General features: G+C 51.4%; 5 protein-coding genes across 5 annotated transcripts; 3 read left to right on the forward strand and 2 right to left on the reverse strand.

Annotated features, from left to right (window-relative positions):
- Positions 1–1,115: 1,115 nt before the first annotated feature.
- BO88DRAFT_436151 (uncharacterized protein) lies at positions 1,116–2,316 on the forward strand. The gene is made up of 2 exons (XM_025709544.1): positions 1,116–1,692; positions 1,773–2,316. Exons 1-2 carry the CDS (start codon positions 1,426–1,428, stop codon positions 2,265–2,267), a joined length of 762 nt encoding a protein of 253 aa, XP_025562072.1. The 5' UTR covers positions 1,116–1,425; the 3' UTR covers positions 2,268–2,316.
- A 357-nt stretch (positions 2,317–2,673) lies between these two features.
- On the forward strand, positions 2,674–4,315 carry BO88DRAFT_405728 (rRNA 2'-O-methyltransferase fibrillarin family protein). The gene is made up of 3 exons (XM_025706959.1): positions 2,674–2,977; positions 3,220–3,368; positions 3,437–4,315. Exons 1-3 carry the CDS (start codon positions 2,896–2,898, stop codon positions 4,145–4,147), a joined length of 942 nt encoding a protein of 313 aa, XP_025562073.1. The 5' UTR covers positions 2,674–2,895; the 3' UTR covers positions 4,148–4,315.
- Positions 4,316–4,846: 531 nt separating this feature from the next.
- On the forward strand, positions 4,847–7,937 carry BO88DRAFT_426385 (bifunctional SDR family oxidoreductase/M16 family metallopeptidase; the record flags this gene model as incomplete). The annotated part of the gene is made up of 7 exons (XM_025708901.1): positions 4,847–5,602; positions 5,636–5,801; positions 6,291–6,421; positions 6,475–6,600; positions 6,656–6,733; positions 6,798–7,492; positions 7,547–7,937. 7 exons carry the CDS (start codon positions 4,847–4,849, stop codon positions 7,935–7,937), a joined length of 2,343 nt encoding a protein of 780 aa, XP_025562074.1.
- A 393-nt stretch (positions 7,938–8,330) lies between these two features.
- BO88DRAFT_342506 (PLAC8 family protein) lies at positions 8,331–8,915 on the reverse strand (the record flags this gene model as incomplete). Its single annotated transcript, XM_025703144.1, has 3 exons — positions 8,331–8,585; positions 8,673–8,770; positions 8,855–8,915. The coding sequence occupies 3 exons, from the start codon at positions 8,913–8,915 to the stop codon at positions 8,331–8,333; spliced, it is 414 nt and encodes a 137-aa protein (XP_025562075.1).
- Positions 8,916–10,630: 1,715 nt separating this feature from the next.
- Positions 10,631–12,021, reverse strand: BO88DRAFT_454573 (monocarboxylate transporter; the record flags this gene model as incomplete). The annotated part of the gene is made up of 3 exons (XM_025710806.1): positions 10,631–11,544; positions 11,594–11,686; positions 11,748–12,021. 3 exons carry the CDS (start codon positions 12,019–12,021, stop codon positions 10,631–10,633), a joined length of 1,281 nt encoding a protein of 426 aa, XP_025562076.1.
- Positions 12,022–12,501: the final 480 nt, after the last annotated feature.

Below are 12,501 nucleotides of genomic sequence, written 5' to 3' on the forward strand. Positions count from 1 at the left end.
TGCCATAATTGGCTGTACCTTTCGAGTTTGGAGGGAATTAGGATCGGCAGTAGCTTCCATGAGACTCACAATAGAGATCTTGTGACGTGAGATGCTTCGAGATTGCGACTAGTAACCTTACTTAGCCGGTATAGAGTCTACCGTTCCTATTTTTATGCCGTTTAATCTATAATCCCTGTCGACAGGATTGACCCTACTATCTCAGAATGGGAATGGGCCATCCTGCGTCTGGCATGTGCTGTATGGGGGTGCGGGTGGTATCTCCACGAGGTTGTCTAGTACTTCAATTTTAATGAGTATCTGCTTAATTCCAGGAACAACACTGACCAAGCAGTATATCGCATCACATATTCAATTAGCCTTGGCAATAATAAACCTCAGTTCAACTTCAACAATTGTCAAGTCCAAGATAACAGCCGTTGCCCTACACTAGAAGCGTAGCTAAGCGTCGAGCACAGGCCTCTCTTATAATAAACCCAGATAATCCCTATTGTGAAAGGATCTTCCAAAAATAACCAGCCCCTACAGCGATCGCCGATTTGCCAAATCATACTGTGGATACACACACCCTGGGGGTGGGATAGATAGACTAAGTCTCCGTAGTAGTCAAGTTGTTCATGGGGGAGTGTGGACGGGAATCTGCAGGCTAACCGGCATTGGCAAGCTTCTAGTAAGCTAAGCGCCGACCCCTCACGGTGAGATATTAGGGCTGCTCTATTAATAGCCGGTGAAGGGCGATCGGAAATTTTTTAAACAGTCGGCGCCAATGAAACCTTGTCACTAGACAGGGTTAGTGAAAAAGGCTTCGATCGTTCGATATACCAATCATGGCGCGCCAACGACTCTATCTTCTGCAGAAATAGTCGCCAGGATAGACGACCGTGTTTCGCGTGGCCCACCCTCGTATACCGTTACTTTCGGCACTTTTGGAGGCGTGAAGGATTCATGCCTGGCGCCCATTCTTGCACCAATGGGAGTGTCATATTGCTTGTGCGTGCTGTGGGCGCCTTCAGGCTTGCTGTGAGTCGAGGCTGTTTATAGATACAACATTATGGGTTTCAAGAGGCCGGTGTGGTACTGCGTTTGATTGCACATGCAAGCCTTCTTCTTGTGGCTGTCGGTCTGTTCGAAATAATTCTTATATAGCCCTTCGTCCAGCTGGGTGCACCCTTCTCTTCTTTTCCTCAGGTCCCCAGCCATCCAATAGTTAGTTCATCTCAGGGGAGAGAGCTCATCTCTTCCTTTCCTCTCCTTCAACTCTTCACGGTTGCTATTCATCTTCAGAGATACCCGTCAGCATTAGAACCTCCCTCCGCTCAACTTCTCCATCCTTAAACTTCGTTCTATCCTCGCATACAGTGTATGCTATTTTGATCCTGCCACCCTCTTCGAAATAGAATATCACGTTTGTACCAAGCATCCGGAATGCGTGCAAACCTCTTCCTCCTGGGCTGCCTGACAGCAGGCTCCATGGCAGCGCCGACTCTCCTAAACGACGTATACGACTACTCGTCAGACTTAGCCACCTACCTCGGAAAAGTGAGCAAGTACATCGAGAGCACGGGAGAAGAGCTTATCAAGAGCGTCAACTCATGCGACACATCCAAAATCTCCCTCCCGTCATACGCGTCCAGCCTGCCCTCACCGTCCGGAATGAGCCCAATTTATGTGGCAGTGGGCCGTGGCACCCAGGTAAGCAGAAACTGACCCGCCTACTGTCACACAAACAATGCAGGGGGAGAACCGTTCAAACTGACAAGCCCTCTCCTTAGAACTACACCTGTGCCACTTCGACCTCGAGCTCAACACCCCAAGCCATAGGTGCAGTGGCGCGTCTTTACAATGCAACCTGCATCGCGGCCAATTACCCAGACATGTTATCGTTACTCCCGGGTATAGTGTACAAGGAACAGCTGCCCAGTAACGAGGAGGAACCTCTCCCGCCGGCAAACCTTGAACTCTTGGGTCATCATTTCTTTAGAGATACGACCACACCAGTTTTTAACCTGGATACTCTGGCGTCTCGGCAGTATGGGATTGCGATCACGAAGAAACAAGACTCGATCGATGCTCCGTCGAGTGCTATTCAGGGTAGCAATGGGGCTGTCCAATGGCTGTACCTGACCACTATCAACGGTACCGTCGGTGAGTATGAAGCGGTCTATCGAGTAGACACGGTTGCCGGTTCAGCCCCGAAGACCTGTCAGGGAATGCAGTCGGTGTTTACTGTGCAGTATGCGGCCAACTATTATTTCTATGGCGCATGATGGAGGGTGGGGTACAGAGCAGTTGCACTGTAAATAGACAGAACTGAAGGAATGTTTACATGACAGGTACACTATACATCATGTTAGAGTAATCAGTAGGGCGTAATCCTGGCCCATTAGGTAGCGTAGCTGTCAATTCTGCAACTGTTGAGGGTCAGTCTTAAGCGCCGAGTTGTCAGAGAAGAGCGATGCGCCTTCCGATTGGCAGGGCTGGCCAGCGTCAGGTGACCTCGCTATCCAGCGTTGTCACGTGCCTTAAGTGCCCACAGCAGCAAGCCGCGCTAGCACCCAACGGGGCCTAGTGCCGACTGAATTTCGAAAGAATCCAAGGCTCCGTCTGAAAAATCTCGACCGCAACAACGACGAACAGCACGGCCTCGACCGAACACTGAACGCCAGTGCGGGTGCATTTTTTCTGCAAAAGCTTCTCTTCAAGGTCCTCGAGACTCGACAATTTCGGATTTTCCTTCTCCCGAACGGGCCTTCCTTGCCAATTTTTCTTTTTCCTATTCTCCGGTTATACCGCAACCGAAGAATTGAAGCATCAGTCCGATAACTTTTCTGGACTGACAGCATTTGACTTAACGTCTTTATCGACATTTTTCCGATTTAAATCACATATATCACAATGGCATTCGGTGGCCCTCGTGGTGGACGTGGCGGTGGCCGTGGTGCTCCTCGTGGAGGTGGTGGTGGCCGTGGTGGTAGAGGTTTGTTCACCATCGATTGATTTCATCTTGGGAGAAACGTGGAAGGCATGCGGGTCTATGTGATCTGTTCGCATTGCTGTCGTCGAATCAGTTTGATCTTGCATGTTGCGATGGAAAAGTTCTGTCTTCTCCAAGAGCATATCAGGTTTTCAGATGGTCGACTCGAATCGCGTGCCGGATCTGCGCTTCTCCCTTTAATAAGGGAAAAAAGAACGTGTCGCTAATCTTTTCACGTTCTATAGGCGGTCTTGGTGCCGGTGGTCGTGGCCGTGGCGGTGGTGGCCGTGGTGCTCCCCGCGGTGGTCGTGGTGCCCCCCGTGGCCGTGGTGGTCCTCGCGGCGGTGGTCGCGGCGGTGCTAAGGGTGCTAAGGGTGGTGCTAAGGTCATCATTGTAGGTTTTCCCTGATTATCCAATCGAGAAGAAAGAAATTGGATGGAATCTAACAGGAATTCGCATAGGAACCCCACCGTCACGCTGGTGTCTTCGTCGCCCGTGGTGGCAAGGAAGATTTGCTCGTCACCAAGAACCTTACTCCCGGAGAGGCCGTCTACGGTGAGAAGCGCATTTCTGTCGAGTCCCCCGCTGAGGAGGATGGCACTGTCACCAAGACCGAATACCGTGTCTGGAACCCCTTCCGTTCCAAGTTGGCTGCCGGTATCCTGGGTGGTCTGGATGACATCTACATGCGCCCTGGCTCCAAGGTCCTGTATCTCGGTTCCGCCAGCGGTACCTCCGTCAGTCACGTTGCCGATATCGTCGGACCTACTGGTAACGTCTACGCCGTTGAGTTCTCCCACCGTTCCGGTCGTGACTTGATCGGCATGGCTACCCACCGCACCAACGTTATCCCCATTGTCGAGGACGCCAGACACCCTCTCCGCTACCGCATGCTCGTCCCCATGGTCGATGTCATCTTTGCCGATGTTGCCCAGCCCGACCAGGCCCGTATTGTCGGCCTGAACGCCCATATGTTCCTCAAGGAGGGCGGTGGTGTCATTGTCTCCGTCAAGGCCAACTGTATCGACAGTACCGCCAAGCCCGAGGTTGTGTTCGCTCGTGAAGTCCAGAAGATGAGAGAGGAGAGGATCAAGCCCAGGGAACAGCTGACCCTGGAGCCTTTCGAACGTGACCACTGTATAGTGTCTGGTATCTACAAGCGCTCTGCATGAATTTAAGAAACAAAAAGAATCCGGTGGTTTTTGCTCTTTTGTCTCTCTCATGTCATAATTATGCTTCCCCTTTTTACGGCGTCGAGTGTTCCGTGATCTGTTGCAATTTTTCTCGAATTTTTTCCTTGTGTGTCCTCATGTCCAGGTTTCTTAGATGTACTTCTTGAGTCAGAAAATTTCGAGGTTTACGGTTTCTGGTCGTTCAAGAGTTTAGCTGCTAATTAAGCTGGTCAATGATTCACCATTCTTTTCTGTAATACAATGTGTAGTGTCGCTAGATAATACCCATAGCCCATCGTGCGTTGATCCGTCTCGGACTTCCCCCGGCCATCCGCTTTCTGCCCACATTTCGGCACTCGGACCGTTCAGCGGAGAACAGACCGAAATGCCTCAATAAATTCCACAAATCGGACTTGCTGCGTGGATCCATGATGCTGGACTAATGAGAGGCCTCATTTTGAGCGATTTCAAGATGAGTGAGGGACTTTGGTTTGGAGATGAGGCAATTGAATGACTGCATTCGCAGTAGCGGTTTCCAAGTCTCCGCTCAACCCCGCAATAGGCTGACTGCCTTTACCATATAAGAAGTCATATAATGCGACATCACTATCACTTACCCAAAAAGCCAATCTGCAGCAATCCACATATCTGGCAACTCCCAACACACCTACCGATTTCAACTACAAGTGCAACTACAACATGTCCATACTCATCACCGGAGCCAGCGGCTACGTTGGACAAGAACTCGCCGCAGCACTCCTCACCACACTCCCATCATCGACAGTAACACTTACAGATGTCGTTCTTCCCACGGTCCCCAAGAGCGCAACCCAACACGCCTCCCGCGCACAATGCATCGAAGCAGACCTCACGAACCCAAGCGTAGTCGACAGCCTCATCACCTCCACCAACCCCTACGACACCATCTACCTCCTCCACGGTATCATGTCCAGCGGATCTGAAGCAAACTTCGAACTAGGCATGCGCGTCAACCTCGACGCAACCCGCTACATCCTTGACCGCCTCCGCATCGTCACACCCGGCGTCAAAGTCGTCTTCACCTCCAGTCTAGCAGTATACGGCCTCGCACCACCCGGCTACATCATCAACGAGAGTAACTTCCCCGCCGTGCCGTCCTCGTCGTACGGATCTCAGAAACTCATCATCGAGACGCTGCTGAATGATTACTCCCGTCGTGGGTTCCTGGATGGTCGTGCCGTCCGTCTCCCTACTGTTACTGTGAGAGCGGGAAAGCCGACACAGGCGGCGAGTAGCTTCGCGAGTGATATTATCCGGGAGCCGTTTAATGGTCGGCCTGCGGTGCTGCCGGTTGCTAAGGAGACGGAGATGTGGATTTGTTCGCCGGCGACGGTGGTGAAGAATTTGGTCAAGGCGAGGGAGATTCCGGCGGAGAAGTTTGGGGATTCGAGATCGGTCAACTTGCCTGGGTTGAAGGTTAGTATTGCGGAGATGTTGGATGCGTTGGAGAGTATTGGGGGGAAGGAGAGGAGAGGGTTGGTGGAGGAGAGGTATGATGCGGATATTGATCGGATTGTGCAGACGTGGACGCCCAATTTTGATACGAAGAGGGCGTTGGAGTTGGGGTTTGTGGGGGATGTGTCAATGAGGGAGAATGTGGAGATGTATGCGAAGAGTTTGGGAAATGAGTAGTTTGTATTCAGTGGTGATGATGGTAGTAATGGAAGTGATTGATTCATATGTTATTGGGACTCATTGTATGGAGGTTAACTGCTTTGGGTATAGTGGAGTCATGTGATATGTAGTATTTATGGTGAGGAAGATCAAAGTAGGAGATTGGTATTTAATTGTTGATGTCATTTGATGAGTATAGACCCTGTTTGGATTTAACTGATGTTGTAGACTTTTGAATGGCGGTCTCCAGACCGTGCTAGTAGAGCAACAACTGTCTAAGCAAAAGAAGCTAGGGAACAGTCGGAGCGAATGCGGTGGTTTGGAAAAGCGGGTCATGTGATTGGCTGGCGGATGGGCGAACAATTTGACTCCCGAACTTCAACCTCGCATCTCCAGGGCTGACCTGACCGTCTTGTTGCACCCTTCCTCATTCCTCCCTCCTTCCCCCCAACCCACCTCCATCTTCACACAATGGCTTCTCGGCGCCTAGCGTTCAACCTTAACCAGGCTCTCCGGAGCAAGGCCGCCCTGAAGGCCATCCAGCCCGTCAAGCGTGGCTTCGCTTCCCCGGTCACCTTGCCTTCCACCACCCAGTCCACCACTCTCTCCAACGGTTTCACGGTACGCCGAATGGGTTATCTCAATGGCTCAAGGAACTCACTGACTTGCCTCAGATCGCTACTGAGTACTCCCCATGGGCTCAGACCTCCACTGTTGGCGTGTGGATCGATGCCGGTAGCCGGGCAGAGACTGACAAGACCAACGGAACCGCGCACTTCCTGGAGCACCTTGCTTTCAAGGTATGGATAGACTGCAAATTGAAGGCTGGAAAATGCGATTGCTGACATCCTCTAGGGCACCAACAAGCGTTCCCAGCACCAATTGGAGCTCGAGATCGAGAACATGGGCGCTCACCTGAACGCCTACACATCGGTACGGCCCGGAAACATGGAAGAATCAATTCCCTTGGATCGCAACTAACGCCGCATGATTACAGCGCGAGAACACCGTCTACTACGCCAAGTCCTTCAACAACGATGTCCCCAAGGCCGTCGACATCCTCGCCGATATTCTTCAGAACTCCAAGCTGGAGCCCACTGCCATTGAGCGTGAGCGCGACGTCATCCTCCGTGAGCAGGAGGAGGTCGACAAGCAGCTCGAGGAGGTTGTTTTCGACCACCTCCACGCCACTGCTTTCCAGAACCAGCCCCTCGGTCGCACCATCCTCGGCCCCAAGCAGAACATCCAGACCATCTCCCGTGACAACCTGGTCGACTACATCAAGACCAACTACACTGCTGACCGCATGGTCCTCGTTGGTGCCGGTGGTATCCCCCACGAGCAGCTCGTGAGACTCGCTGAGGAGCACTTCGGTGGCCTCCCCAGCAAGCCCCCGACCTCTGCTGCCCTGGCCCTCACCGCCGAGCAGAAGCGTATCCCCGAGTTCATCGGTTCCGAGGTCAGAATCCGTGACGACACTCTCCCCACTGCCCACATTGCTCTTGCCGTCGAGGGTGTCAGCTGGAAGGACGATGACTACTTCACCGCTCTCGTTACCCAGGCCATCGTCGGTAACTGGGACCGTGCCATGGGTAACTCCTCCTACCTTGGCAGCAAGCTCAGCTCTTTCGTTGAGTACCACGGCCTTGCCAACAGCTTCATGAGTTTCTCCACCAGCTACAGCGACACTGGGTAGGTTATTTGCTGTTTGTTCTCAAGTGTTTTCGCTAATTGATTGGTATACAGTCTGTGGGGTATCTACCTGACCTCCGAGAACGTCACCCGCCTCGAGGACCTCATCCACTTCACCCTCCGTGAATGGTCCCGCCTGAGCTACAACGTCACCTCCGCTGAGGTTGAGCGCGCCAAGGCTCAGCTGAAGGCCTCCATCCTCCTCTCCCTTGACGGCACCACCGCCGTTGCCGAAGACATTGGTCGCCAGATCATCACCACCGGCCGCCGCCTCAGCCCCGAGGACATCGAGCGCACGATTGGCCAGATCACCGAGAAGGATGTCATGGACTTCGCCTCCCGCAAGCTGTGGGATCAGGACATTGCCATGAGCGCTGTCGGCAGCATCGAGGCCGTCCTCGACTACAACCGTATCCGTGCGGACATGAGCCGCAACTCTCTGTAAAAAGGGAGAGCTCATGAATGTGGATTGAGAGTGTGCGAGTGAGAGAAGAAGAAGCAGAAGAAGATTTATGGCCCGTGTTTTCTTGTTTTGGTGATTTTCTAATAGATAGAAGCGGTGGTCGTGCCCGAAGGAGCGTGTCATGTACAGTACACAACTGTCGCTATATCAAAATGTATTTGTTTAGTTTCAGTTTTGCACCGTTACACCGTAGGAGATCAACACCAGCCAGTTTATCAGTTCACCTCTCATATATTTTCACCTCAAGAGAAATATAATCAAACAACAAGACACCAACAAACACCAATCCCGGAAAGAAAAACCATGATCCAAAATCCCAATGCCTTCGACGACACAAACACAAAATCACCCAAAGATTATTTCCTAAGTTGAAATTTAAGCATACTGCATCCCCCCAGGAGCCTTATACCCCTGCTGCCCAGCAGCACCCGCACCGCCCTCCAACAACGCCGCCCGACTCTCCAACTCCTTTTCATGCTGCATGAGCGTGCAGCACGGGCAGCAGCACGCCCGCATACAATCCCCGCATCCGGACCCCTCCAGGCCGAATTTCTCTCGGATTTGGCCGCGCTTCATCATCAGGGGGATGAAGTGGAAGCCGCAGTAGCTGAGGAGGAAGTAGAGGCAGCACTGAATTACATTATTAGTATTGAATTGGTCGTATGGGAGGAGAGATAGATCGGGAGAGATTGGGGGGTGGGGGGTAAGGGTACGTACACCACCGTTCATCATGCTATCGTCTTTCAGGGTGGGGTCTTCGAGACGAGAGCTGGTGCGGCCGTGCAGGCAGCAAGGACAGCAGCAGCCGAGGAAGCCTGTTCATTGTATTAATAAATTTTGTTATTTTTGGGGGTTGGGGGCTTGTTGTTGAGGTTGGAGGAGGGAGAGGAAAGACGTACAGGTGCCGCAGGGGGAGCAGCAGTCCCAGAAACCGGAGGACCATTCTTGACCTTCGCCCATTTTGATTTATTACTTTGCTTGGATGTGGTGGTGAGGTAATTGGGTTTATGGTGTGGTGAGCGAGAAGGTGTTTTATATGGGTATCTCAAAGGTGATGTAGATAAGTAGGAAAGAGAAAAGAAACAATTGAACGAATGTATGTATTGATTCAAAGGAATCGAGTATATTTAGAATAGTAGAAAATAAAAGAAAGTGATACTGGAAACCCCCGTCAGCAAAGCATACCTCCTCGGGTCTTATAACTCTTGTCCAACCCACCACACCCCCTATCACTAAACTAACTTCTGTCTCTGGTTACAATTACGCCCGATCTTGCATGGGGGCGATGCAAATCGCACGGCACTGACAGTGACTAGAGGGAGAAAAACTAGAAGGAAAAAAAAGTCACACATCAAACAAAGAGACAAAACGAAAATCAGCCCCAGGACAGACTCCACATACGAACACAGCCTTGCATTAGTGTTGGTTGGCGTTCAAGGAAACCAAAACAGACAGCCGTTGATCGCTATCCATCCGCCTTAGACTAGTATAGAGTAAGTAAGGGCAGGAATCTTAGGGGCCGCTCGCTGGCTGCTGCTGATTTGGGTAGATGAATAGGATCGGGCCAAGGGATTAGTTTCGACGAGTTTAGTAGTGGCTGTCTATCTCTACCTACTATCTAGCTGTTTCGGCCCTTTAGTTTGGGGGCCAACAGGAACCTCAAACATGGGTGTCAGTCAGGGTTGTTGTCAGGGCGTAAGCGAGGGCTTGCAGCAGTCAGAATGGTGAAGGGGTGGGGGGTTGTTTTAGGTTTTCTTGGTTTCTTGGTCTTAAGGTAGACAAGAGTATTATATGAGGATGCGCGGTGATTAATTCCGAAAGAAGAGATGGCAGTTCGTATTGAAGGTTGAGACATGAAGGTTGAAGGGTGGATGTTTAGGTAACGAGATCGTGTTTAGGGGCATCGCGGGAGGGAAAACACGGGCGTGGATCGCGATCAGGGCTCGCTCGCGGATTGACTGATTGACCGCGATTTTTGGGCGTCGGTTCTGCCTAGTGTGCCTAGATAGATAGGGTCCGTCTATCCATGTGAACAAACTTAGCAACAATACACGACACTAATAATGCAATCTAAGCTTTTCTAGGGCCCGTGTTTTTCGGGTCGAAATGGTTTCATTTTCAGCCACTGCCTCAATGGCATAGGGTGCATTGCTTGGCCATTCCATTAGTTAGATTGTGTTCAGCTGCGGCTTCTACTTTTGGGGCTGGGATGATGGTGACTAGTAGGTATTGATGCTCCCATTTCTTGGTCTAAAACACTAATGACGGACTAGGTAGTTTGATTGTGCGGCTGATCAGGCCAGAGTGAATTCTTTGGCGGATTGTGACTGCTATTCACACTGTAATGGAGGCTCAACGACCAAACCGCTGAGTTCACAAAGCTGAGTTCGACAGGGATGCTAGGCACTAGTTAGGGAACTAACGGGCTGGTCTGCTCCTTGGACACACTGTCACCCAGAAGGGTGATTTTGCTTCGGTTATACGGAACCTTCCACCTGTCAACAAAAGCAAAGAACGGCAAGAGAGGCTGTTGCTTGAATTCCGCACTACCTGTTTTCATGTATACCACGCTGCTTATTGCAGTGGTGCTTCCACTCAGCCCTGCTAAGCCACGCACGGGGCAGGCCCGGGATGGCTGAGACTGGCTAAGCTCTTCTCCGAGCGAAGAACGCTGGTCAGAACCGGGTCTTCAACGACCAACCCCTGCAAATCCCCCGAGCTACGGCAAACACCGCTGCTGCCGCGAGATACAGCACACCGGCGAAGATGATGAGCCCGCCGTACTGCCCATGATCGCACTGGATGATTGCACCGGCGATCGGAATCCCCGTGAGTACGCCGAGACTGGCGATGGTATACGTTGTGCCCGTCCGCGCTCCGTAGTCCTCGGTTGCACAGATCTGTGAAATACAGACTGGGGACAGACTCATCGCAGCTCCGCTCCAGAAGCCAAACAGTACGGCATAACAGACAATTGCGCCCAAGCTACTGCCAGATTTGTACCACAATGCAAGGGTCAATATCGAGCATACGAGGGAGGTAACAATCATCATGTTGAACCTCCCTAAGCGATCAGCAGCTAGGCCCGGTAACAGACGGCCAGGGATCAGTCCGATGTTTAGGAAGACAAGCAGCAAGTATGAAACCGTGTTGCTCAACCCGACGTGGACTGCATATGAAGACAGGTATGTGTTTGGTACGAACACGGCAAAGTCAGCAAGAAATATTGCGGCTGTGGTGACGGCGTACTTGGGATCTTTCAATGCTTTGAAATCTGCTAGCGCACTGCCTCCGGTTTCTTTGCCGAGGGGTAGCCGGGTCCTGATCAGAAGACACGCGATAGCACAGAGGACGAGGCTCAGGAGTGCAATGATCCGGATCGACCAGCCAAATCCGATCTTCGGCGCGTTGAAGTAAATGATCGCAGGGAAGACCACACCTCCGAGTCCACCTGCTGTGCAAGCAAGTCCAGTGACAAATGCTCGACGGACGTTGAACCAATGGCCGATTGCTGCAACAGCCGGAGTAAACAGAGCACTAGCCGATATTCCTCCCAAGACGCTGAAAGACAGGAAGATCTGATAGTATTCTACACATAGTCAGTTGCGATACTGCTACTATTCTCTCGGAAAGCTTACCTTTACTAAAACTGAAGCATATCAACGATACTACCATGCCGATGGACCCTGGAAGAATGATGTAGGTTGGGCCCCATGCATCCAAGATTGGCCCTAGAACAGTCAATAAGATGATTAGCCTGTCATGCTCAAAGCTTGACGCTGATGTACGCACCACTTTGGGCTCCTGCAAAGTAAAGGAAGAACCCATATGCACCATAAATCCAGCCATAGCTCGATTCTGGGTAGTCTCTGAGCTGATGAGTGCTGGTCCAGATATGGAGCGTCCCCGCAGTGTTCATCAAGCCCAAGGCTGGGACCATAGCGCACCAAGCGCCGAAGACCACCAGCCATGCCTTGAGACCTCCTTCCGGGTAGTATATACTATCATCTTCTTGCTCGGTGGTTTCCTCGGAAAACGTTGAGTAAACCGACAACTCTGTATCCATTTTTTCCCCCCCAATATAATTGCACATTTGAACGAAATTGAGTTCCCACAAATTTGAGCTCTCCGGACAATGACCGCTTAAGAGGCACGCCCGCATCAGAGGCGGTGATTGCTTTGCTGGCATAGGAAATATTGACGCCAATCAATGCAAGGGCTACCTGCACTCATTATCTGGCCGACAGCATTTGATAAGGCCAAGGATCTTCGGAGCATAACGAAGTGAGCCTGGTTGGCCTAAGTGGCGTTTGAAATTGGTTCTATCCTGCTGTGCTCCTGGAGTACTACACAGACACTGCACCAGCTACATATTCCGTCCCGTTCGGTGGTTATAACCTAACCCTGGAAATTATTGTAGATATGTATATATTCGGAGTTCATTATTTCCTGTGCACATTGGCGTCCAATCTATGCAGCTGGTCATTTCCCCGGATACAACCTTGTGTCTGGTCGGGTCACTGTTTGCAAAGAGCGATCAGCAACT

This window comes from Aspergillus vadensis (genome assembly GCF_003184925.1).
Source record: "Aspergillus vadensis CBS 113365 unplaced genomic scaffold BO88scaffold_14, whole genome shotgun sequence".
NCBI lineage: Eukaryota > Fungi > Ascomycota > Eurotiomycetes > Eurotiales > Aspergillaceae > Aspergillus > Aspergillus vadensis.

Coding starts and splice junctions, on each gene's coding strand:
- BO88DRAFT_436151 (XM_025709544.1), top strand. CDS start 1,426: ATGCGTGCAAACCTCTTCCTCCTGGGCTGCCTGACAGCAGGCTCCATG. Junction 1,693..1,772: donor CAGTGGGCCGTGGCACCCAG/GTAAGCAGAAAC, acceptor CCCTCTCCTTAG/AACTACACCTGTGCCACTTC.
- BO88DRAFT_405728 (XM_025706959.1), top strand. CDS start 2,896: ATGGCATTCGGTGGCCCTCGTGGTGGACGTGGCGGTGGCCGTGGTGCT. Junction 2,978..3,219: donor TGGTGGCCGTGGTGGTAGAG/GTTTGTTCACCA, acceptor CACGTTCTATAG/GCGGTCTTGGTGCCGGTGGT. Junction 3,369..3,436: donor GTGGTGCTAAGGTCATCATT/GTAGGTTTTCCC, acceptor GAATTCGCATAG/GAACCCCACCGTCACGCTGG.